Source organism: Toxorhynchites rutilus, chromosome 3 (assembly GCF_029784135.1).
Source record: "Toxorhynchites rutilus septentrionalis strain SRP chromosome 3, ASM2978413v1, whole genome shotgun sequence".
In the NCBI taxonomy this organism is placed as follows: Eukaryota; Metazoa; Arthropoda; class Insecta; order Diptera; family Culicidae; genus Toxorhynchites; species Toxorhynchites rutilus.
In genome coordinates this window covers 145,562,391-145,589,877 of record NC_073746.1, presented here as the reverse complement: position 1 = coordinate 145,589,877, position 27,487 = coordinate 145,562,391, and the positions used below count along the sequence as shown (strand labels likewise).

General features: G+C 37.3%; 2 protein-coding genes across 9 annotated transcripts in view; one reads left to right on the top strand and one right to left on the bottom strand.

The window, feature by feature from the left end:
• The window catches only part of LOC129775450 (serine-rich adhesin for platelets), a 41,243-nt gene extending 32,168 nt beyond the window's left edge, over nt 1-9,075 (top strand). For all 5 annotated transcript variants that reach the window (XM_055780215.1, XM_055780217.1, XM_055780220.1 and 2 more), the window contains one exon: nt 4,680-9,075. In XM_055780215.1, coding sequence (XP_055636190.1) covers nt 4,680-4,735 — 56 coding nt within the window. In that variant the 3' untranslated portion in view covers nt 4,736-9,075. The remainder of the gene's footprint in view (nt 1-4,679) is intronic.
• An 8,569-nt stretch (nt 9,076-17,644) lies between these two features.
• LOC129776123 (UV radiation resistance-associated gene protein) lies at nt 17,645-26,860 on the bottom strand. 4 transcript variants are annotated; one of them, XM_055781551.1, is made up of 6 exons: nt 26,659-26,860; nt 24,752-26,145; nt 18,550-18,701; nt 18,422-18,496; nt 18,025-18,333; nt 17,645-17,968 (listed from the first exon to the last, which is right to left on the bottom strand). In XM_055781551.1, exons 2-6 carry the CDS (start codon nt 26,141-26,143, stop codon nt 17,839-17,841), a joined length of 2,058 nt encoding a protein of 685 aa, XP_055637526.1. In that variant the 5' UTR covers nt 26,144-26,145; nt 26,659-26,860; the 3' UTR covers nt 17,645-17,838. The 4 variants fall into 4 exon arrangements, with proteins under 4 accessions (XP_055637526.1, XP_055637527.1, XP_055637528.1 ...); XM_055781552.1 differs by lacking the exon at nt 26,659-26,860 and adding an exon at nt 26,202-26,420; XM_055781553.1 differs by lacking the exon at nt 26,659-26,860 and adding an exon at nt 26,226-26,420.
• Between the last annotated feature and the right edge of the window lie 627 nt (nt 26,861-27,487).

The following is a 27,487-nucleotide window of genomic DNA, read 5'->3' as shown; positions in this document are numbered from 1 at the left end:
TGACTATCAACCGGTGTATATACTTTACAAGTTTTCCCGGACTTCCATTGAAAAGTTCCGCTGCGAGACCATTCTTATCAGCTTCTCGCTCAGAAGCGCTCGGCCTCTGCAGTGCTGCTAATTGCTGCCTTCAGAGCGTTCCAGCATTCATTGAGAGGAGCAGCATCTGGTTCATCTGCCCTCGGTAACGCAGCTTCAAGAAGCTGCGAGTATATTGAAGCAACGTTCTGTTCCTGTAGTTGTCATAGGTGGTACCGTGGTGAGCGCTGATTATTTATGTTATTAAAGACTGATCGTTTAGGAAGCAGTTTGGCCATCACCAGGTAGTGGTCTGTATCGATGTGTGCGTCACGATAGGTTCTGATTTCGACGATATCTGAGAAGTGCCGACTGTCGATCAAAACGTGGTCAATTTGTTTTGCTAAGGGGATCTCCACGTGTAACGGTATTAGAGACTGTGCTGGAAGATGGTGCTACGTATGGCTATGTTCTTGAAGGCAGCGAGGTTGATAAGTCTTGCGATGGGCGCTGAACCTACCAATTACCGGTCCTCCTCTTGGCCGATCTGAGCATTCACATCACCAATGATGATTATGTTGTCGTGTTTTGGGCAGCGATCGTATCCACACTCTAGCTGCGCGTAGATTTCTTCTTTATCATCATAAGTGCCAGCTAGATGCGAGCTGTGGACGTTGATAATGCTGATGTTGAAGAAGTGGCGTCGCGTCCTCAATTTGCACTTTCGTTGATCACCCGTTGCATCTCCTCCATCATGATGAAAGCTGTACCTAGCTCGTGTGTTGCCGCAGCTCTGGTAGTTGAGTATCGCTGCTCTAGACAGTCTTTTGATTTTGAGATATCACGATGAGAAAATCATCACAAAACGCAATATTCTGCTGTTATCTTTGTACTCGTTGGTTGGCTAAAGTTCTGTGTGTGATTTATAGATAAAATAGGTAACCTATTTAAATACTCACGAAAAAAATAAAATCTAGAGGCGAATGAACGGAGATGTTTAAAGGGGTATCCTAATGTAGAAACACGAATTTCGGATGTTTTTTCGAGCTCCGTAAAAATAAAACAAATAATATTTTTAGTATCCATTATACCATTATTTGTTTATCTATCTTTAAGAAATAAAACAAAAAATGAACGGGAAAAAAATATTCATAATTATAATACAGCTCGGACTCGATTATATGAGTAATTCCAAATGAAATCGACAAATGACAAAACATGAGTATTTTTGATTCGAATGAAAGTGTGTATTCCGTTTGGGTTAGAGGAAATATGAGTTCCACAGCAATTGGGATTTTTTTTTACTCAAGCGTATCTTTTGGAAGGGCATATCGATTTGAGTAAGAGAAATCTTTGATCATTTATATCTAAAAAAATATGAGTCGTACCGGAATAGTGTCTTAGAAAGAGTTATAGAGTATTGATGGTTGAATATGAAAAAAATGTACACTGAGAGAAAAATTAGTACTCTTTTTTTAATTTACAAAATAAAAATTCAATTTGCAATTTCCGAAATACATATTTTTAATTTTTTTTTATTTTTTCATACAAAATAGAAGTCATGCATAAAATTTAAAAAATGGGCCCAAGATGGTAAAACTATTTTTGACGAACTTGGTGGAACATTTTCGAAACTTCGAATTTTTGTATGTTAACAATCATGTTTAGCCACAAATTATGAATCCTGATTTGATTTAAAACAAAAAAGGTTGTTATCAATTTCCTAAATGTAGCCATCCTCGAAATATTTAAAAAAATATTTCTAATTTATTGTCTTTTTTATAGTAAATAATCCCTTTTAATATGTTTGTCGTGTTATACCGTCATGTTCATGAAATTTTATGAATTTGCTTACAATTTCCAACAACTTTTCCAAATACATCATCATGGTTCATTTTTTGACTCAAGCGTAACTTTTGAAAAGGGCGTATCGATTTGAGTAAGAGAAATCTTTGATAATTTATTTCTCAAAAACTATGAGTCGTACCGAAATAGTGTGTTAGAAAGAGTTATATAGTATTGTTGGCTTATATTGAAAAAAATATACACTGAGAAGAAAAATTAGTACTCTTTTTTATTATTAACAAAATAAAATTTTAATTTGCTATATCAAAAAATATGTATTTTTTTATATTTTTTTCATATAAAATAGAAGTCATGTAGAAAATTTAAAAAATAGGCCCAAGATGCTAAAACTATTTTTGACGAAATTTGTGGAACATCGAACTTTTAAGAATTTTTGAAACTTAGAATTTTTGTATGTTAACAATCATTCTTAGCCACAAATAATGAATAATAATAATCAATAATAGTTTTACCATCTTGGGCCCATTTTTTAAATTTTCTACATGACTTCTATTTTATATGAAAAAAAATGAAAAAAATATAAAAAAATACACATTTTTTGATATCGCAAAATGAAATTTTGGCTTTTGTAAATAAAAAAAAGAGTACTAATTTTTCTTCTCAGTGTATATTTTTTTCATATTTTTTGAGATATAAATTATCAAAGATTTCTCTTACTCAAATCGATACGCCCTTTTCAAAAGTTACGCTTGAGTCAAAAAATGAACCATGATGATGTATTTGGAAAAGTTGTTTTAAAAGCAAATTCATAAAATTCCATGAACATGAACGACAAACATATTAAAAGAAATTATTTACTATAAAAAAGACAATAAATTAGAAATATTTTTTTATTTCGAGAATGGCTACATTTAAAAGGAGATTGATAATAACCTTTTTTGTTTTAAATCACATCAGGATTCATAATTTGTGTAATAAACATTCGAAAATTCGAAGTTTCGAAAATTCCTAAAAATTCGATGTTCCACAAAGTTTGTCAAAAATAGTTTTACCATCTTGGGCCCATTTTTTAAATTTTCTGCATGACTTCTATTTTGTATGAAAAAAATTGAAACAAAAATTAAAAAATATGTATTTTGGATATTGCAAATTTTTATTTTGTAAATAAAAAAAAAGTACTAATTTTTTTTCTCAGTGTACATTTTTTTCATATTCAACCATCAATATTCTATAACTCTTTCTAAGACACTATTCCGGTACGACTCATATTTTTTGAGACATAAATTATCAAAGATTTCTCTTACTAAAATCGATACGCCCTTTTCAAAATTTACGCTTGAGTCAAAAAATTCCCAATTGCTGTGAAAAACTCATATTTCCTCCAACCCAAACGGAATACACACTTTCATTGGAATCAAAAATACAAGTTTTTAAAATCTGCATTTTTAGGACGATTTCATTTGGAATTGCTGATATACAATTTGAAAAAAAAAATTGTTTTGCATTTCAAATATGACTTATTTTAAGTAAAAATGTAACCTTTTAACGTTAAGGTGAAATTTAAGTGGTTATTATATGTGCAGTAGGGTAAAAATTATGATTTTTGAAGATTTTGCTTGAATTTTCACCAGTAATTGTTTATATCGATATTGCAGAGAAATTAAGATAGATAGAAGTTGGGTGTCAAAGAACAAATTGTAAAGCGGTTAGAGAGCTGTAATTTAGTTGATAGAAACAACCATGTTGAATATGAATTTTTAGAATAAAATTACTAATAACACATTAAAAATTACTAAGTTTTTCACTTCCAAAATGATATTTAAATCAACTAATTTAGATGTTTCACAACTATGTCCTGTACTTATTTTTTTCATCTTTCTAATGGAAGCAACAGAATCGTCTTCTGTAGCTAACTTTTCAATGTAGCGTCAGTTTGAGGCAATAGAGTACAAAAACGAACAAAAAGTTCTATAACTCTGCCATTGTTGAAATTCGAACATATGCGTAAAGGATTTTTTTCATCGATTATGACCCTCTATCACCTCCCGAATGAATTCGGTTTTTGCATATGAGAAGGGTATGTTATGACTTTAAGGTGATAAAATTAAATTCTTCTTTTATTTTCAAAAAACGAAAAATATTTACATAAAAAAACGATTAAAAGAAAAACAAAATGACTCGATTATTTACAGGGTTCGATTATATACATTGAAAATAAATCCGTGACTTTATATAATCGAGTCCGCCCTGTAGCTACAAGCTAATGCAGTAAGAGGGTTAAAAAAAAAGTTGTGCCATGGCGTACACGATTTAAGCCCTTCTGGTTATCTGGAACAAAAAATCGAACAGATTCTGAATCAGTAAAGATGCCGCTATCGCATGAATCTCGGACAAATCAAAAACATGTGTTTTGACAAAATGGCGGCCGTTTGGAGGAAAAACTGCGGTTTAGAACGTTTCCCGAATTTTTAAAATAGTAAAATTGAAAAATTATTTTAATTGGTTCATGAAGGATTTTTAAATTTATTTTTTCAAATTTTTAAACTAAAATACTGCCTTAGAGCCTCTTAAAGCCAAAAAGAAGAAGAAGAAGAAAATAAAATCTCCAACATTCATTGAAAACCAAAACATATAAACGTGCAATTTATTTGAGATGTAAAGCCAAATGGAATAATATAATAGAGAAATACATTGTTCACTCACGGATCGAATCAAGATCACGCTTCGTTCTGTGATGCAATCATTAAACGATTGCTGTATCGATTCAAAAGATGGAAACAACAATTGGATGCATGCACTTTTGATTGTTTTTGTACAACCTGATTACATGTCCAAACGTTTTTCTTTCTTTTCAGGCCTAGACCCCACCACAGAGGGTCGACGGAGACGAGTTTCCCGCGACAGCAAGTGACCAATCGCTTGCGCCTCAACCGACAGTAGTTGCAGTGACACTACCACCGGTCTTGTTCGTCGTCGCAGCAGTCGTCAGTTGTATGATTCGCATCAACGAGAGAAGCATCGTTTTCTGTATTCACACTTCTTCGAGCACTCTGACGAGGAAGATCTTGAAGAGGATGAACCAGATGACTATGATTACAATGCCGGGGCGGAAGAGCATAACAATAATGTTGTCGTTGACGTTCTTGGAAGCGAAGGCGAAATGCTGCCAGACGAGAACAGCAAACATAGCAACTGTAGTGATCCGCTACTAAGCGAAGAGGTTGATCCTCTTTCGTCTTGCGAGCCATTGGCAGGCGTGAATGTTGGCGGTAGCAATAACAAGACGGTAGTTGAGGCGCAATACAATGGAAGAGCAATTCGATCGAAGCATAATATGTCCAGTACGTTCGCCGGTGGAGGCGGCGGCGGCGATGAAAACAATACTGGAACCCACGATGATGGAGATTCGTATGCTAGTGAAATCCTCCTTACGACCAACAGTGATTGCAGTCTAGATGAGTTCGTGTCGTCGGATGACGATAGCAATCTAGAAATATCTGTGGTAACTATATCTCTATACTGATGAAGAGTACAGTTTTCTTTTTTGTGTGTGTATAATCCGACTGTTTGTATCGTTTGACAAATGGTTGTGAACCTGTTTATTTGCTATACATATTTTATGAGACGAGTCAACTAAACGTCTGTAAAGTGTCTTATTGTGCATACAAATGGGTTTATCTATATGGTTCAAAATACAATATTGGAAAACGTAATTCCACGATTGAAGCTGTCACGGTTCCAAATTATCACTTTTGATTGAAGTCTTCGATCTTCTTGGGAAGAGTCACTCTTATCAAGAAGTTCAATTGTGCATTGGAGAAAACGTATACGTTTCAGTAAGTCACATCTAGTATTTGATTCAGCTTGCATTCACCACTTAATTGTGCGATCGTGGAATATGTTGACATTCCGGAGCATAATTGTAGATTTAAAGAGACCAATAGTTCTGGATGATTTGCTTGCACTAATTACAGGCGAACGATATCAAGTATTCATTTAAATTTGCTACTTATTTATATTACAGCACATAAAAGATACCATAATAACAGAATGGAACAGTGAACAGCAAATATTGCTGGAACGATTCTGTAAAACAGCGTATGTAAATTTCTAGACTATTTGTCTCGGTCTGTTATATTTTGAGATGTAAAATGAATGGGTATGTATCGCGTAATCTAAACACTTACATTTGTAAGTCGGAAAAATTGTTAGAATAACAAATCAATAAGAATACTATCCCAAGTTAGGACACCGTGGCATGGAGCACAGATCAGTTGAATACTAACAATAGAAATCTCGTTTAGTTTTTTTAGAAATCAAACGCTTAAGTTTTCGGATCACAATGGATAAAAGCGCGATGGGGAAGCAATTGATGAACAGTTGGATAATCGCTTTGTCTTTTGAGTGTGATGTCTGTAAATCGACCGACAATTAATGTTGTGGAGATACAGGAATGACCAGAACACAAAAATGCATTTCATCAGAATTATTTTGAACTGATCGAATATTGTTCGGGTATTATCAATTTTGTTATAACTTCAATGAATCGCCGAACTGAAATTATTTGCTTCAGACAAGATCATCAATGTATAGAGACATCATTTCTGGACGTATTGTCATGGATAACGGTTTCTTAGAGAAGGAAATGCAATATTGTGTTTATTTTGATACAATTGAGTCAGTGATATAATGGAAAAGTTTTAAAGTTTTTTTGTAAGGACTTCCATGCACTATGTATATGGGTCCATAAATACTATTCCTGAACGAGCACAACTACCGTAACTCCTTTATATTCTGCGCAGTTGAGACTTTTCAAAGTTTGAACCATTTTGTAACCAAAATATATGCACCATATCACAAAACAGTTAATGCGGTCTTGAAACTATATCATTAGTACTAAATATATGCCACGGACTTCTTCAAACGTTTCGTATCAATCCGAAGCCCTGCTCTACATGCCATGGTTACTCACTGGACAATGCTTTTTTCCTCTTCCTTTCGGAAAACTGAATGCTTTCTAGGGGCGTTCCACGTTACCATTCAGTTTCAGTTGTGTACGGTGAGTACTTTCTGGGGTTCTTTGATATTTCATTGATCGACGTTTTGAAGAACTTTTCGTTGTCATCTGACGGGAATAGTGTAGATTTTCCCATGGTCAACCTTGTTTCATCCATAAACGAAACATTAACAACCTGATTCTGCACGTTATAAATCCTCTTTTTCTGAAAGTTGATTTGTTTTAATCATTTCAAATAAGTCACATTCGGATACAAAACATTTAAAATTCACTGATAAATTTCGGATCTGCAATACATTTTTCGTTAATTTGGGGAGAAGAAAGAATTCGTTGCGTCTTAGCGTCGATGCTAACAGGAACAAAAATATGACATTTTAAGTGATGTCAGATTTGTTTTTAATATTTTTTCCTGTACTACTCAATTTTTTTCGGTGAATTATCGGGTGATAACAAAGACAAAGAACAATCTAACTATTCAACAGTATTAATACGCACAACCAATAGTTAATTGGTGTATTTAGTCACGAAACACGAAACACGAAAGTGCGCAGAGTTAGGGTGAGTTACGGTAGCTTTTTTTTGTCAATCTCACGAGATTTATTCTAGTACCAAAGTTCTGCAAATTGTACTACACTGTTCGCTGTTCGTAAACATGTTTGTGTAAAAAATTTCATTGAACATAAACTGCGTGGTGCATATTCGATCTGAATCTTCACGAATGGATAAAAACAAAGTATTCAGAAGAGAGCCAGGCACTAAATTATATTTTGGAAGGTACGTAATATACCCGAGCAGAAAAGTAGATTTCTCTTCAAACTTGTGTTATGCTTTTCGGTTATTGCAATGCATAGGAAAAATTTATTGCGTATTTGGATCTACCTTCAGCAATACGGTTGAAATCACTCACGGACATTTGTCGAAAAAAATAGATAGTCTGCTACTCCCGTCGTAGGTTGCTGCGATCGAACACAGGAACACCAAATTGTAGAACAAGAAGTCATCCATGCACATTCACACAATTTACGCAAACACTCACACGTGTGCTGACACAGAGAGACATACTTAGTTAAGTTTAGAATGCAACTCACTAAGATTTATTCAACAAACGCTCTGTATTTACTGATCATGTATACACAACCTATTTCATATTATTATAGCATACAAAAAAGAACGCTAAGAATCAGAAATAAATTATTGAATTAATTAATACTACAAATTACATTTATTAAGATCGAAATATCATTAAAAAACACGTTACAAACAAAACAACGTCAATGTCGAATTGAACGTTGGATGTTGGGAGTGACAGAGAAAAAAGCTATTTTAAGAAACATACACAGAGAAAATACAAGAAAAAAAATCGAAGTTAAAAACGTAATTGAAATGATAATATTTATGAATATTAAATTTAATTTAATTAGTACACGAACACACACACACACACATTTATGCAATTTAACGTATTTGCTTCCCGAACAGCTACTGCTGCTGAGTGGCAAGTGCGAGCGAAACATTATTTGTACATTATTCACATGTAAATTTAACTGGTATTAACTAGTATGTGACACACCTCTAGAACGCAACCCCTCCCACATACGATCGTTCATTCATTGATTTTAGATCACACGAGTAAGCATTCATTCCTTTTCTTATATATATATATATTTTTTTCTTTCATTAGTTCTATTCGTTGCTATCTCACTTTGTTCTTTCTCAAAGAGAGTTCAATGTTACACTTTCCTCTATATGTACAATTGCCAGGAAATAAAATAAAACAGATTCACAAATATACACACTAACGTGAGAGCATAACGAGAATGAAGGAAAAATGGTGAAAATAGCGTAAATTTATCGGGTAAGTGTATGATCTAGAGAAGATGCAAAAAATGATATACATACATTTACAAAAAAAAAAAACAAAAAATAAAGCAGATTATAAAATATATAAAAATGGAAAATATTAAGAGCGAAAATATATACATAGTAATATTAAATAACAAGTAAGGAGACAAATGGATGAAATAAGAATGAAAGTAAACAGTAAGTAAGAAATTTGTAATATTTGTAGATTTGTTTGTGGACAGGTTAATAATCTAAGCTCTAAATATAAATATTGTTGAATAGATATATCGTAAAATTGTGTTAAAAGAAAATGAAATGTTGTTTTATTTGAAAAATACACAAAATCTGGATAATAATACAATACATATAAATAATAAATAACAATGATCAAATTTACCATCATTATTTATGAGCGCAAACTATTCCGAACAGGCCGTTTTTTCTCAATGCATTCCCAATGATAAATATTAAGATTAAAAACAATGGATATCGGCAGTCACCAAGGGTCATTGGATGAAAATGATTCAAAAATTAAAAAAAGATGTTTCACAGGTGAAAAATGAATTCAGAAAAAAAGTAGAAGGGTCTGAACCAAGGGGCACGGGCGGAAGTTTGACGTAGGACTGTGATTGTTCAGAACAGTTGTTTTTTTTAATGTAATTCTTTTCACTGTTCAGAAATCGGTTAGCTTAACTCTTTTGAAACTCTAAATAGTTGTCCTGAAAAGGGCCGTTTGTTATATGTACTCAAAACTGTCAAACGGTTTATAACGAACAAAAAAAAAAGAAAAGGGGTGTAATCAGAGAATGGTAGATGAAGTATATGTGGATCGGTAAACAAAAAAAAATAAATCGTCATTGATTACATTGAATATGAAGTTTATGAGGCCTGTGTAGCACCGGGGGCCCTCCACAGTATTTTCTGCCCTTACTGCATTAAGCGGGTCACTGATGTAGCTGACCTTCTTTACCGCGCAACTCGTGAGACTAACATGAACAATCCTAATAAGCTTTTCGGGTTCCGGAAGCCTCTCCCTGAATAATGGAGACGAACAAAATGCTGGCCAGAAGCAGACGGCCTTTGCAGAAGGTTCATTCACGAAAATTTGGATGTGGCTCTTATTCAAGAGACTTGGTTCTATAATTCTAGGATTCGAGGAATCTCTACACAAGAATGTAAGCTTCTCTGTGATAGCACACAAACTGCGTCAAGAGCAGACATTTTTATACGGGACTAGCTGACCCGGCAAACTTCGTCCCGCCCAAAATTTGTTTTTTGTTATCAATACCTTCAAACATTCACGTTTTCTTACTATGAGCAAGTTCATGGGTCCAATCGCAGAACTGTTCATTGGTTGATCTGATTGTATGGTAGCTCCCTCTTAGAGAGGAGGGTGGAGTGTCTACCGCCGCAAAAACATTCATTGCACCCTAAAACCTCCGCATGCTAAATTCAGTTTCATTTGCATGATTAATTCCCGAGTAATGTAGAAATTTCTGTTTAATTTGTATGGCAGAACCGAAAGTAAATTGAAATAAAACACTTAGAATTCGAATTTCGATGAAACTTTTATTTCAAATTAAAGTTTGGTTTATGCCATTATGTGTGAAATACAACATCATTCAAATGTCCACCTAGGGCTTCCTCGCACTCCTTGATCCGGAACAGGTAATTTTCGATGACTTTTCGGCACATATGGGGCGGTATCTCGGTCATAACTTCACGAATGTTGTCTTTCAAATGTTCAAGAGTTTGCAGAGAGTTGGCATAGACACGGGCTTTCTCATAACCCCACAAAAAAAAAGTCTAGCGGGTTCAAATCGCATGATCTGGACGGCCAATTGGCATCACCAAAACGCAAAATTATGCGTCCCTCAAATTTCGTTCGCAATATGGCCATGTTCGGTCGTGTTGTTGGCACGTGACGCCGTCCTGCTGAAACCACATGTCATCCGTATCCATATCTTCAATTTGTGGCAAAAAAAATCGGTTAACATGCGGCCATAGCGCTCACCATTCACAGTTACCGTCTCGCCGTCCTCATTTTCAAAGAAATACGGCCCGATGACTCCACCAGACCATAATGCGCACCAAACAGTGACTTTTGGCAGATGCAATGGCCCCTCAACAATCACGTGTGGATTTTCTGAGCCCCATATACGGAAATTTTGGGTTTTCACATAGCCACCGAGCTCGAAATGTGCCTCATCGCTGAAGAAAATTTGATGCGAAAATTCAGCATTTTGCTGCTGTTGTTCGTTCACCCAATCGACGTATGCCCGACGCATTCCATGGTCACCACGCTCTAATTTTTGTACCAGTTGGACTTTATATGGATGTAGGTGCAAGTTCAAATGCAAAATTCGCCACAATGATGTGTTTGACAAGCCCAATTGCTGAGCACGCCGTGGAATCGAAACATTCGGGTCATCCTCCACACTGGCAGCAACAGCAGCGATATTTTCGGCCGAACGCACATTACGATGATGCACAGGTTTCACAATATCCGCTACGGATCCAGTTTGTTCGAATTTACGCACTACATTAGCGATTGTGTGCTCTGTTGGCCGTCCATGACGACCAAAATCCGTCCGTAATGCTCGAAAAACATTTGCCGGTTTTTCATCATTTTTATAGTATAATTTAACAAAATTAACACGTTGTGCGATGCTAAAACGATCCATATTGTAAAATGGCAGACATTCAACTAACGATATGACGCTTTGGTTGACAGCTATGTCAAACGGTTGTCAGCGCAGGGCTGTATACTTTCGGAAGCCCGAAATGGAAAACCCTGTATATTAACATTTGTAACCAAGGAAACGACCCAACATTTGTTAACTCTATTAGACAAGAAGTTTTTGATCTAATACTCTGCAGTTCTAAACTATCAGATAAGATAAAAAATTGGTATGTGTCGAATGAAGAATCTCTATCTGATCATAAACATATAATGTTTAATTATAATTCTGGCGATCTTTTGATCGAACAATTCAGAGATCCGAGAAAAACAAATTGGGATAGTTATCATTCCAAACTTCAGGAGATCGTGACAGGAAGACTTCTAGAGCGTATAAACCAATTAGTCTAACATCTGTCATCTTAAACATGATGGAAAAGGTCATTGATCTACATATCAAATCATCATATTTGAACAGGAGACCATTGAACAAATTTCAATTTGCCTACCAAGCAAATAAATCAACTGAAACAGCGTTTCACACGTTAATTTCAAAAATAGAGAAGTCTTGATGCTAAATAAATCTCACTTACAGCTTTTCTTGATATTGAGGGAGCACTTGACAAAGCATCCTACAACTCTATAAATAAAGCGATCTTCTTAATAACCTAGCTAATTTAGGATACGACGTCATTGGTTTTGCTAATGACATAATCATCTTAGTGAGGGGTAAATATGAGTATACTATTTCCAATAGAATGCAAACAGCCCTTAACTACACACTCAAATGGTGCAACTTGGAAGTACTTAGTGTTAATCCTTTAAAAACAGCCATAATTCAATTTACCAGAAAAAGAAAGTATAAGATTCCACCTCTTAGATTGGGAGGTGTACAATTGGAGCTTTCAAAACGAACCAAATATTTAGGTGTCATGCTTGACCAAAAACTAAATTGGAACGGTAAACTTGAGTATGCAATATCTGAAGCCCAGACTGCGCTCTGGAGTCATAGTAGTATATTCGGGAAAAAGTGGGAATTAAAACCGAGAATGATTCACTGAATTTACTTGGTAATTGGGAGACCCAGACTAACATATGCTTCGCTAGTGTGGTGGCCTAAAACTACACAAATATCAGCTTAGAAAAAGCTCGATAAACTACAACGTCTGGCATGCTTATCAATAACTGGAGCAATGCCCAGCGCACCCTCCAAAGCCCTAGATGCTCTTTTATACCTTCTACCCTTGCACCAATATGTGCAACTTGAAGCAGAAATGGGTGCCCAAGCAGCTCTTAATACAGTAAAAGCATACACATGTCAGTCAAAGCTAGTTTGGGCATGTTCTATCCTTAAACCAACTAGCTGCTACTAACGAAGTTAATCTATACTGGGTGCCTGGTCACTGCGGTATAGAAGGTAATGAAAAAGCCGATCTCTTAGCAAGATTAAGATCTAACTAAACTAAATTCGTCGGGCCTGAGCCATTTTGTGGATTATCTACATCATGCATGAAATCTGAGCTCAAAACCTGGGAAATATCAATGATTGAAGCCAACTGGAGGACACTATCAATACCAAGACAATCCAAATTATTCATTACACCTTGTAACAGAATAACACGCAACCTACTCAGCTTGAATAAGGTACATTTGAGTACATTAACCGGTCTATTGACTGAACACTGTCCGAGCAGGCATCATTTAAAAAAAACGGAAAACTGGCAGATGATAACTATCGTTTCTGCAATTTCTAAGCTGAAACTTCGGAACATTTACTGTGTCCATGCAGTACACTGATTTAGCGAAGACTGTGGATTCTTGAAAAGGGCATTCTTTACGCCCAACGAGATTTGGTAAGGTAATGAACTTCATAAAGGAAGTCATACCTTCGTGGGGGGATTACAAAGTCTTGGTGCGACTATCACTTATTCCCTGAGTGATGGAACGAACTGACACTGCATACATAGCAAACTGGAGTGCACTACAATAGATCAAATTAATTTTTTTTCCAGAATGTATATTTTTATTAAGGCTCATATGGCGTCAGCCTGACAGGGCCGGAAGTTCAATATTTCGGCAATGTTTGCCTTACAACTATGTTAGTAATATGTAACCGATTACTCGTGGTTGGCTCTAGGTTAGTATTACAAGTGTTCTCATAATTGGGATGTTGCATTCTGCAATGCTCTCTACGTTCGCCCGACACAGGATACTTCCTATTTTGATGCAGCTGACCATTAATCAGCAACGCCCACTAGTCTGTACTAGTCTATATCCCCTTCTCGACTCGGGGAATCCAGGATAGAATGGTCACTAGCCGGCGCAATCATCAGCTCGTGTAGAGTTGTCATGAGCGGTACAACCTTTGGCTCTTGTTGAATGATAATGGACTGTACAACCTTCCGGCCGTGTGTTTGTAAAGAGTGTGTGTATGTATTGCCGCGAATAAGTAAAAGTTTATAGATCGGATAGGAGGGATATGAAACAGGGACACAACGAAGGAAACATCATTAAACGTTGACATCGGCATTTCTGAGGAACAGGTATAGATGAAGCAGAAGATCAGAATCACGGCTACCTAAGATATCCCGGACGGGGATATCCGATTGTCTGCCTTGTGCCCTCAATGCTCTGGTGAGCTGAGAGCGGGCAGCATTAAACCGGATACACGACCATACAACATGCTCGATGTCGTGGTAGCCGTCGCCACAATCACAAAGATTGTTTGCTGCGAGTCCAATGCGATAGAGATGCGCCTTTAGGTTTTAGTGATTGGACATAAGTCGAGATATCACGCGAATGAAATCACGACCTACATTCAATCCCTTGAACCATGGACTCGTTGAGATCTTAGGGATAATCGTGTGTAACCAACGACCGAATTCATCTTCATTCCACATGCGCTGCCAACTTACGAGTGTGTGCTGACGAGGAATGTGAAAAAAATCATTATAAGCAATTTGCCTTTCAAAAAGTGTGCCTTCTGAAGCGCCCACCTTAGCTAGCGAGTCCGCTTTCTCATTCACCGGAATCGAGCAATGAGAGGGAACCCATGCTAAGGTAATCTTGAATATTTTTTCGACCAAAAAACTTAATAGATGTCTTATTCTTGTTAGGAAATAAGATGAGCGTTTATCAACTTTCATTGGGCGGATTGCCTCTATTGAGCTGAGACTGTCTGATAAATGAAATAGTGGTCGATGGGTAGTGTTTCAATGATCCCTAGAGCATAGTATATCGCACCCAGCTCAGCGACATACACGGAACAAGGATCTCTGAGTTTATGAGGCTCTGGAATTTTCATTGAAGATGTCGAAGCTAGTGGACCCATTTATGAATGAACCGTCAGTAAAGATAATTTTATCAGATCTATCATTCCCAAATTCTGCCGAAAATATTGGCAGAATCAAATCGGAGCGTAGATTACTGGGATTCCATGGATTTTTTGTCGCATGAACAGATAAAAAATGACAGGGGAATTGCAAAAGTATGGGAAGCAAACTTGGCTGGAGATGCCTGGTGAAGGGTGCACTTCATGGGTAAGGTACTCATGGTATAAAGACATAAAACTTGACTGAGGAGTCAGTTAGTAGATTTTCGAAGTTATCAATCACCAATGGATTCATGATCTTGCAACGGATGAGAAATGGTCGCTAATGGTATGACTAATGGTCGCAGTAGTATAATGCTCGTACAGAAGAAGTTTATGGGTTAGAAACAAAAAATAAGTTGAAAATACTTACGATTTCGAGATATTTTGAGGTAAAATACACATGAAATCATGAAGTTGCTTATTATTAGTCTTATTCTAAGGCATCGGGAGAAGTAGCTTCTTCGTTTGCGTTGCTATTACAATCAAGTCGTATTAGTTCTACTGCTCAATATACCATAGAAGGAATTGAGTCATTGGAAAAGTATGAACACGAGTCATGAAGATTATTAATATGAAATATTCGTTTCATGTTTGTGATGCGATGTAATGTCGATCTCAACAAATCCTCGCGTGATAATCGCTGCCATCCTCCTAGTATGGATATCATGTTTCGCTGTACAATTGCCCCTGTGCGCGCAGCCCGGAAGACACTCGCTTAAGACATTCGTCAACCCGTCATATACAGAAGTGATTCGCTAACTGGACTATGGGCCTTTTTCCAGAAAACGAGACGAGCAATTCGTCTCGTCTAGTCTCGGTTTCAGTCACTGTCGAGACGAGCAAAATTCGCCGACTTGGGTACCACATCGATATTTAGCCGCTCCATCTTCTCTAACGATCGCTTCGAGTAGTGAGCTGTCGCCAGATCCAGCCAGAAAACCGCGTTTTAGCCCTTATGGTATTCCATGATGAACGACGCAACTTCCGGCAGGCACTTTGTACTATAAATTTTCCCGTTCACGACCAGTCCAGAGCTAAAGATAAGCGGCTTTGACATCCCCTTCTCACTGATTGTCAGCCACAGCAGCACCTTGGGGAACTTGGTGTGTGAAATAAACTCCACTTCGGGGCTCACTTCCTTCGTGGGGGAAGTAAAATACGAAGTGTCATGCCAGACGTTGTCATCCAGGGTGAGATAGCCAGACGTCATGCCAGACGTTGTCATCCAGGGTGAGATAGGTCTCGTCGTCCATCACCACCGCCACGCCGCAATTCGCCGGGAAAATCGACTTGACCATCATATTCAGCCGCTGCCGCTGCGTCATAGCCTGCGGATCTGAAATCAGTGGACGGGACTTCCGCTTCATTACGCGTATGTCCATGTTCACCAGGTACTTTTTCACTGTTCGGCTGGTTGCACCGAACTCCCGGTCAAGTGCACGCAGCGATGTAGCCAATTTGCCCTCTATCTTTCTCTTCAGCATCCTTTGGAGCTTCTTGTCGCTCAGCGTCGTCGGCCGTCCAGAACCGGTCTTTCTTTCGATGCTCTGATTGTTGTCCAATAGTGCCAAGATATTATGGATGCCGGAACGGGCGCATCCGGTGTCCACAAAGTGCCGCACGATGTCCGTTTTCGACGCGACGGTGTACCGTTCTCTGAGCGCGCACAATTCTTTCTTAACGGAGTAGCTTCACTGTTTTCCACAACACGAATAAAGTTCGACTGATACAGCTGTCATTTTTTTTCTGCTTGCTCATGGGTTACTATGATTGATGCTGCATGGGTAGTTTTGTTAGTGCGTGTGAAGGTAAACCCATGAAAAATCGGCATATTTTGTCCATTTATTTAAATGCAAACATTATGGGCTTTAGATATTGCATACTACTGTTGGTCGTTTCAACTAAGTTTTTGATCGAGCACGACACCTAAATATTTGGTTCGTTTTGAAAGCTCCAATTGTACACCTCCCAATCTAAGAGATGGAATCGTAACCATATACATAATGGGTTTGCCCTAGTCAACCACAGTTCCCTCATCCACGATGCAACAGTTATCCAGTTGATAATCAGTCGGCGGGAGCAAAGGCTTCCTTTTTTGTTTTTAAAATGCTTTAAACTGTGAAGTTCATTCGCCTCTAGGCAGCAATGGCATTCAAATGGCCTTTTTCAAGGCCAGAAGATGAGAGTTTAGGTTTTGATTTCCATATCAGTTTTTCTAAGGCTATAAGTGAATGAGCTCAGTTTCCATTTTGCTACGGTGTTGAACGGACGAGCAACTTTCATACTTCGTATCAGTTTTCATACTGTTAGGTTGAAAGTGTTTGTGTATGATTGAATCTTGGAGCTTTCAAAACGAACCAAATATTTAGGTGTCGTTTAAGTTAGGTTGATATTGTCTGGGCCTTTGTGTTTGAGTGGATATTTGAGTTGTGTGTAAATGCGAAGTGTGTATGTGAACTAACCCCGAGAAAGCCGCGGGAAAACGGCTCCCCTCTCCCCTTTAAATTGTAGATTTTAGTTTGATGGAAAATGGAAAATGGAAACTGTTATCGTGCTATCGGATACGTTGTATAATTGAAATAATAAAGAAAACTTGTTAGTTAAAAAAAAAAAAAAAAATCACACGTGTCTTCCTTTTTTTTAATTTTGTTCTTGCATTGACCGAAGTGAGTGGCTGCGTGTACCATAGAGACCATAGAGACATTCATTCTCGAGAAAAAAAAATCTTGCTGCGATTTGTACACAGAACAACTGTTAAGAGTAACTCACTTATCTGATCCAGATTCAATCCAACAGTAGTTTGTGGAGAAGAGAGATTGTTACTCGCAGTTTGTATAGATCGTAGTCCGTGCAGTTCATGACAAATTCATGTAATTTTCAATTTTTATAATTTGATAATAAACACGCGTGAACGCCGATTTGTCATTTTTTTATATTTAATACATCTCCATATTTACATAACCTTCCAAAATTTTGAATGCTTGTTTTCGAATAAATAGTTCCCATAAATAAATTCGATAACACTTTACCCACTGATGCGTTCACAAACATTTACAATTGGCCCAAATTTTTTTAAAGCGCCTCGATAAACCGTGCATTCAACTAAAAGTTTTTGTTCTTATCAAAACCAGTCACTTGTAGTTGTCCTTGGGCTAAAATGGGATCCGAAGCAAACTTTCCTTTGCGCTTCCCGTCGGTCGTTTCGGCGTAATTGTCGACTGATCGCGATATCCTTGAAACGGAAGTGCTTTAAATGTTGCGTTAAAAAAATAATTTAATTCTATTTACCTCGAAGCTGATTTGCTAGGTCTTAAATTCGTAATCGTGAGCTGGTTGAAGGCAATCGGTACGTTCAGATCTACGGATGACGAGCCCGACATAGCCGTTTGAATGGCCTGGAAAGGATCCTCTACATCTCTATTCAGAACGTTGATCGAGGGCACATTCAGAATATCGTGAAGATTGGATAGGGTTGCTCGTGGATCGCCACGGCTGAGGCAGAGATAATATTTTATCTGTGAAATGTTTTGGTTGAGGAGGAACACTGCATATAACAGGGCATTAGTTGGTGGTCCCGAGCGACAGTAGAGCGGGAATCTGTATTGAATGATAAAGTATATTTAAAAGTAAAATTGATCAGCGAACACGCTTGATATATATGAGCGTGAGTTAGAGCCCCACTTACTCTCGATCTGTCGTTGGCAAAACCTTAACACAATCGATCATTTTCGAACGAGATCCCTCATATTTAATTGGGTTCCTAGAAGTATAACGCTATAGAAAGCATTGCTTATAGAGCCGTATTTTGTTTACCTTAGAGGGATATTCAGTATCGATGAACACATCATCACAGTGTGTGCTACGTATCCTAATGCTACACTGAGTGCTAGCGCAGGCGTTGCATCCGTGTAGGACTCAGCATTGGGCAGAGTAATATCATTAATCGTACATGTACCGTTGTTATTCTACGAAAAAAAAAATACTATAATACACTCTGCAACTGTATAACTATTCTTTAAATTTGATATGTTACGAAAATGTTGAAATAACAACTAGGCATTCCACCAATCAACACGATTTTTTTTATCAATTTAACTTCATATTTTTCATTTAGCTGAAACTTTGCCAACATGTTCGGCACTAGATACGATGCCATTCTACGGTATTTGTTTTTTGACGTAGGACTACGTAGAACTACGACTTATCAGAAAACAGGTTACGTTTTTATGAAATAAAGCTAACATTTATAACTATTTTTGCTGCGAACGGATTTTAACGATTTGCATACCTATCGAATCGGATATTTTCTAAGATTTGTATGATATGCTATACATTACAATTCCACAGTCTGGTTTGCATTGATGAAAATTGGAAGCATTCCCATTTCCCCATACGTTTGTTCTGTCCATTTGTGTGCTTTCCCGAACAGAGCTATCAATAACAGGCAACTTATGCAGCCGCTAGAATAGAAACAACGAAGAGGGTTAGCGAAAAGAGAGTATTCGCGAAGTAAACTCCACCCTTACATAGTAAGTAAGCTGTCGCTAGCGTATAAGTATTGCGTCTTCTCTGAGGAAAATTCTCAGAATTTTTCTGTGCCCGAAACAACAAAGGTCGCTTATTCTGCTCGTTTTGTGTTTTATGTTTCTCTTCGAGCTGTGAACACTAGCGAATATTTCACTAGAAGAGCCATGGCAAAGCAGGCGGAAAAAGAGAAGAGTGTAAATGATTATAGGTCGCTTTTAGTCATCAGTGTTTGGCTTTGTGTATGTTGCTTGTTTTCGTTGCGCGAAACTTGGAACTTGTCCATTTCCTGTCCATGTGAATAGCACACCTTCGATACTTTTAGTTTCCATTCGTACTTGCTCTCATGCGCATCGGCTCTGTTCTGATGCATCAAGATCCTAGCTTGGTTGATGGCTTTGATCGGGAATCGAGAAACGATGGTTCATAAACGGTCATTCTCGCGATGTTTCATTTTTATCGCTGCAACTGTGTGCATCTATTAGACGCGTGTTTGATGCTCGTTGAATGGCAATGCACGGAAGATGCATATCGTTAAATACTCAGTGCAATGCGTGCATTGATATAAAGATACAATTTGCGACATATGACCAATTAGTGTATTGTTCTCGCAACGACAAGAAAGAATCGTTGCTTCTCGAAATGATTCTACAAAACCAGGTAAGCCATTAAACCTTTTCAGGGTCTCCAGAACTTTTTACTAAATAGTTATTTATGAAATTTCGACGCAAATAACATCCGAAATGATAAACCAACAAATTCAAGAAAAAAAAGATTGCGTAGTCCTACGTCCTAAACGGTCGTGTCTCGGATACAGCCCCTCGATTTTTTTAAAATACTATCACGACTGATTTTTGAAAAGGGCCTATCATTTCAGAAAATAAACTATAACGCCGAGGCGGGTTATTCTGGTCTGGGTTATTCTGAAAACAGTACACACTGAAAATAATTTTTTTTTACCGAAAAAAAAGACAAATTTTAAATAAAGTTTACAAAAGGAATATCCCAAAAATTTTTGAAACAAGTAAACTCATATTAGGAAAACGTAAAATAATTTTCACATTTCAAAATTTGCACGTTTTTTGAAATTCCTTTTGAAAGCATTTTTTTAACAGTAAAGTAAACCGTAAAGCTATTCTGTACATCTTTGTTTAAGTATTCATATCGATCGAACACATCATTCTGGCAATATAATATTTATTAGTATGTAACAACCATTTCCACATTGGTCCTTCTAAGTAGTCTTGATTTAATATAAACATAGTCGCTAATCATGAATCGATATGGGGTATTTATCGAAGTTGTATATCATAGTATTACAGTTATCAAACTAATGAACACCGAGAAAAAAAAGTTAAAGAGATTCAAAATAAATCTTCAAAATTAAATACTGTGAAGCTCCCTTCTACCAACCAGTGCATGAATCCGTTCACTTGACATAGAACACTGTACTTCACACTAACTTTCTTATTACTTCTGAAAACATATTTTTGTATATACTTGCAAAACTATAACTATTCGAAAAATTGGCAACCAAGTACTATTAGTAACGCTTAGGTATATAAATTTCAGCTGATCACCCTTATTCCGGAACACAATCGGGCTCGGAACTAGCACGATGTTGCATTTTGTAACCCGAACGAGATCGACTTGTAAAATGCATCCGAGATTCAAACATTCTAAAATTCATCCGAGATATAAACCTAATCGACATATGCAAAAGTGGCTCCATTGCCTTGAGGCGAAGCAAAACTGTGTGTGATAGTGATTTTATATTATTGATTGATAATGTTTTAGTGGAAATACTTGGAAAATTATTCAGAAAAATAGTTAAGTGAGGGTGAGAAATACGTGTTCGAAGTATTTGAATAACACCAAGTATTAACCAAGTATCTTCATTTTTCGGATCATAGTGAGCAAACTTGTTGCTTTTGTTGTTAGCATTATTGTTCCAGTGCTAAGCCTGCGGGAACTCCACTGGTACACCCAAAATCCAATAAATATCAAAATTGTCAAAAGCTTCTCGAATCTCTTCTTCATCCCAATAACTGACATTCAGATTAGGATTGGGCGATCTTGGATCGATTCTTAGAAGATCGATCTTTTCCATTTTGATTTGCGATTTTTTAGATCGATCTGTTGTACTCGAGAAAATCAATTATTTTGCTTTCGATCTTAAAAAAACTTTTTGTAGATTTGTTTTTCAGTATATATCGATTTTTTTTCTCACTAAATGTCACCTAACATTTTTTAAACATAATGTCAGCATTTCGGATCGCTTCTTCTACGATTTACTGTACTCATGCTGACAGACAGAACTAGCGGCAGTTACTGAGGAGATTGGTTGGTTTTTAGAACTGGCGTCAAAATCAAGAATGGGCTTCGAATAAATGACAGGTGGCTTTTATGGGATCATTGTCAGCTGAGTTTAGGGCGGTTGTTTAATTTTCTAATAATGCTTTCCCAATTGTATCGCCCAGTTGCAAAACCGGCCAACTTAAAAAATAAAAATTTACAGGAAAGACGATTTTCTGTAGCATCATGCTACCGGTTTTGCAGCACATCAAGATTTTCGAACGCGTGTTTTACAGGGAACTAGCTAGCCCGGCAAACTTCGTCCCGCTCGAAATTTATATTTGGTTATCACATCCACGTTTTCTTATTAAGCGCACGTTCATGGATCCAATCGCAAAACTGTCCATTGATTGATCTTCGAATGTAATTTCAGACACAATTCTCGTGCAAGATCGAGTTTTGCTCTTATCAACACAATCAGCGATCCATTTTTATTAATATAGATAGAAGACGATATAGGAGATCACATTAAAATCTATTTCCACTTTCGAGCGATGATCAATTTCGTTAGCGCAAGCATCAAATAGACTAACAACGCTTGTCAATATGTAATTGTAGAACATATGCGAATTAAATTTTTCGAATTTTTCCATTTCCTTCAGAGTTTTCCGAAAATTTTCAGTTGTCATGTTTGGTTGAAATATGTGTATTATTTTTATGGGACAACCTCTCCATTCCAGAGGAAGGAGGGATGTCATACCATCATAGAAACATTTCACGTACCCAAAGACCCTAACATCCCAAATTGGGCTCCATTTAATTGATCAGTTCTCGATTCATGCAGAAGTTTGTATTTCATTCGTATTGCAGCCCCCTTGCCCTTAGAGAGCGGGTAGGTTTGTCGAGGTACCATAGAAACATTTATTGTTCCCTAAAACTTCCATATGCAAATTTTGGTTCAATTTACTTGATTATTTCTCGAGTTATGCAAACCCCTCCCCCCTCCCTCTGAAACCTCATATGCACAATTTTGGTTAAGTTTGCTTGATTGATTCTCGAGTTATTCCCCCCCCCCCCCCTTAAGAGAGGAGGAGGAGTTTCAAACCACCTAAGAAACGTTTCTTGCCTCCTAAAACCTTCTCATGCCAAATTTGGTTCTGTTTGCTTGATAAATTATTGAGTTATGCAGACATTTATGTTTCATTTGTATGGCAGCTCCCCCTTAAAGAGGAGGAGTAGTCTCGAAGTGTCATAAAAACCTCCCCCGACCCCAAAAAACCCTACATACCAATTTTCATGTTGATCGGTACAGTAGTTTCCGAGTCCATAAGAATCAGACAGACAGACAGAAATCCATTCTTATATATAGAAGAAGATAGATAGATAGATTGATCGATATTGTTGCTGTTTCTCACTACCAATAACTGGAAAAATGTATCTAAGGTCTGATAAACCCAAAAAAACAATTTCTCAAACTTGTGGAGTTGGCCGGTTTCGCAACTAGTCGACACAATTAACTGCCAGACGGCACAAGATGAATGCCCTGTGGGTGTGGCTTCCATGCTGAGAACGAAACAGAATGCTTTTGATGTTTGAATAGAAATATGAAATTTGATTTCTCTGTTTGAATATAGAATAAGCAGATAAATCGAAAAAGAGCTTTTTTTTTTTCAAAAATCGATACATTGGTACCGATTTAAGTAGTGAATCGATCCCCACACCGTTTCGAAACCCGATTCGACAAGATCGACCTTTTTATAAAAGAACGCCCAATTCAGATCCATCAGCAGCCTTCTTGTAACCTTGTTCAAAGACTAGTCAAAACCAACGACAAAGTATATCTTACAAAGTTTCATCGAGCTCAGATTTAGAATTCCGGACAAAGCCGAGCATCATCATAAAGCTCATTTTATCATGCCCAAGACCTTCTCAGATTTCTTGCAGACATGAAACATTCTTCTCAATACAACCATGTGCTTTTCAGCAGTGATTTATGACACATAACTGTTTACAGACACCTACAGGCAAAAGCAAACAACATATACTAAAAACCCTACAGAGAGTGAAGCTAATCAAATAGGGGAGCCGTGGGTAAGACGGACAGTGGGGGTATGATTGACAGGTGGTTGATTTGTATAGTTGCACTATGAATTTCAAATTTCTATTGATGGGAAACCCTTCTACATGCTATTCTATAATATTTAAACCATCCTATGACAATGAATACTGATCAAAAGTGGAATAGAGAAACAAAAACCGAAAGTTGAACATGATTCCGCATGTGGATGTAATATTTGCGGCTTCGATATTAAGCATTTTGAGTGGTTTAATTGCAAAATTGAATTCGCTGATGGTTATATTTCAGTTTGTGAGTTGACAGAGAAGCGATATTAGGTATGTACGGAAAAGTAAATTTATTCGTAAGTGGTAAATTTAAATTATGATGAAAATGCATGATGGAAAGTGAAGGGAAGAATATTGAAATCTTTTTTATGTTGCTTTCCCTTTTTGTTCTATTTCAGTTACTGGACGCACAAACACTGAGAGAGAGTGAAATTATTCCTCTCGCGAGCGATTAACCTCTACGCTTCGTATATTATGAACCTGTCCATATCCCCCCCCACTACATGTCCATTATACCTGCACCGATAAAAATGGTCTACTTTTCGGCTTGTTTTATTTTCATTAAAAACGTGGAAAAACACATTTTTATAAAACATTTGGCCAGTTATTTCGAAAACCAGTATATTGAACCGTAAGAAACTGCTTTTAAATTTTTGGAAACATGAGTTTCCAAAGATATAATTGAAGTTTTCCTTAACATGTCCGTCTAACCCCCATCTCCCCTATATGTTTTGTAAACTTCCTAATTGGCGGAATTTTATTTTTTCCATATTGGTGTCGAAACTTTCTGATATTCACTGACATAGTTTGAGTTATCCAATTTTCAAGCTTTTCTACAGTAGTCGACATTTCGATCAAATAAAATTCTCTGAAATAATTCCATTTTTGCATAAGCTCTATTCAAAAATTAGTCGTGGTCGTATTTAAAAAACTAATACCGTAGAAAATGGCATCCTACCTTGTGCCGAACAAGTTGGTAAAGTGTCAGTTAAATCAAAAATATGAAATTAAAATGGTTTCGTGTTGATTGGTGGTATGTCTCAACTGTGAGTTCTAAGAACAAAATACTCACTTTCTGTATGCAATAAATCTCATTCAATCCTCTTAGCACCCGATGTCTAGCCACCAGCACTTTTGCCTTGAGATCTCGATAGCTTTCCTTCTCGCTAGCGTACGCAAGCTTCTGCTGATACAAGCCCTCCTTCTCTTTGCCATAGTTCCGATACTGTGCCATTAGTGTCGACTCACTCTCGATGTTGATATCTGTAATGTGATTGAGTTTCTGCCGCAACTGCCGTATGCAGCCTTTTACACGTTCCTTCTCTTGCACTAAAATTCGACATCGGAAACGAGCCAGCTCAATTCGCCGACGCAGATCCTGCGCTTTCAATAGCATTTCCGGCTTCAAAGGTTCTTGCTCCTGGTACAATAATCGGCTCAGTTGCCTGCCCATACCCCCTCGATTCTGATGGGATGATGCGGCGGAACGATAAACTAATCGCTTATCACTGAACAGTTCCAAATTGAGACAATACACGCTTTTCATGCAAATACGATCGGTTAGTTCTTTCGCACTTTCGCTTTCATATTTAATTCGACGCTGGCGCTCTTGGATAGCTAATAAACGTTTCACATCGTAGCTAGGTCTAACCTCCGATTTGAAAAATTCCATGAACAAATATCGAATTTTTAGATTGGTTTCAGCTTCCGTTGGCGTCGGACTGGCCGTTGTACGTACGGAACTGCGACCATCGAAGTCTAGCAAGTTGAATGATGTTGAAACTGAAGACCCGTCGTTAACGTGTTTTGATGTCTTACTTTCTACATTAAGCAAACTATTCGAAGAGTACCAACTGGGAGGTCGATTATTACTATTATCACAGAGAAGATCCTTATTTTCGGAAAGTAAGCTTATTTTCGGGCTGTCACTGTCAGCGTTTGGTGTTTTCGATTGAGGCACAGAAAACTGAGCTTTCCGCTCATCATGTTCTAATATATAATCCGCCGAAGTGAAAAATCCTCCGTGCATTTGGAAAACCAATGTATTTTCCTTCAATCGTTTCTCGCTGCGCCTGGAAAGTGGAACCAAACCAGAAAAATACACCCCCCAAAAGAACAGTTGCTTGTCTCCTGCACCAGCGCCGCCAACTGGACCATCCGTCTTGGTCAGTAATCCATCTGAGGCTGATGCTGTTTGTTGCCATACGCGGATGCACACGCATCGCATAGACGATTTCACCATCATGGGGCAGTTAATCTCCGGCCATATTATGTTGGTATGGATATCCATTTTTTCGCTCGTATAAAACGGGGCTGACATGGTGGTTGTGTGCAACGTGAAATAAACGGAACATTTTGGATAATCGCATCGGATGTTATGTCCCGATATTTGAATTAAACTCCGCAAGCGAAGTTGTTGCGTCGAAAGGGGACTCCAGTCACGACACCTCGGTCTGTCAAACATTTCTGAATTTTTGAGAAATAAAAACAATTGAAAAACGAATATTTAGAAGGACACGTACTTTTGTATTGTAAGAATGATTCACTTCTAAGCACCCGAACATGAATATAATACCATGGAAGCTATTGTCTTCACTTAAGAAACAAGACTATATCACTCAGGAATTTAAGTCTGGAATGACGATGACAAAAACAAAACATCGTATACCGAACGAATCTAAACAAATATCAGTTTCAGAGCTTCGCGTAAACAACGGGAACGAAAATTCTGATTCTTTTGCTTAATCAGCGCAATAATAGTTGCCTGCAGTTCTATTGGACGCAGGGAGGGGAAAAGCATAGGAATGCGAAGCTGAACGTTTAGAAAGAAAACAGATAAAAGTGAAATCAAAACACAAAATAAAATGCCCAACTAATTAGATTAGTAATCATCCGTACAAATTTTGAATGTAGCAATATTGAGCAGAATAGAAATCGTTTGCTCGAACCAGATGTTCGACTATTTTTTCCAATGGTTACCTCATTTTCTCAAATCTTCGAATGTGTAGAATAGGTAGCTACTTTCAGAGGAATTCAAAATCTAGTTTGCAGCGCACTCATTCATTCTCACTGGACCTTTCGTTAAACTCGTATCTGTGATATATACTCAACGTTCACAAAATGTTGATAAAAATTTTCTCCTTGTTTGTAGCATTTGACAATTTCTACGCTTTGTGAACTCTCACTATTTCACCGACTGTTATTTTCTAAGTTTTACCGACAGTCGGTTAGGGGTGCCATTTTTTCATTCAGAGTTTGTTTTTCTTGTAAGGGTGGTCATACAAGTGGTCGAAGCCAAATATTTTTCCCGTCACGTTTGAAAAGTTGAAAATCGGAACATTGTTTCAAAAGGTATCGATCTTTATCATTAATTTTACTAATAGCAGTCAATAATAACTCTGAAAAAACAATCGTAATAGTTGCTGTGTGATTTTAGTTTGAAACTGAAGCGTCCGAGCGAAAAATGTTACATTGGACGTTTTGACTGACCGCTTTGTACATTGGACAAATTGCACGATGAAAATGTGAATGTAACTACTGCGCAACGATCCAAATACTTGCACTTCGTGCTAAAAGTAGATCATTATTGTTATCACTCGTTGAATTGCACTTTAGTACAACGTGCGAGTGCAAGTGCAACGGTATCTACACCCGAAAATAACAAAAAACTCAAAATGACCGAAGTGCGATTTCGTGTTGTTTTGATTGCTTTGTTACTTCGGACGTATCGAGCGTCAGAGGAAAGTGGCGTCCGAAGTACCTGTCGAGTACACCTCGAGGGAGCTCATACACTGTTTGACCGAAGCCA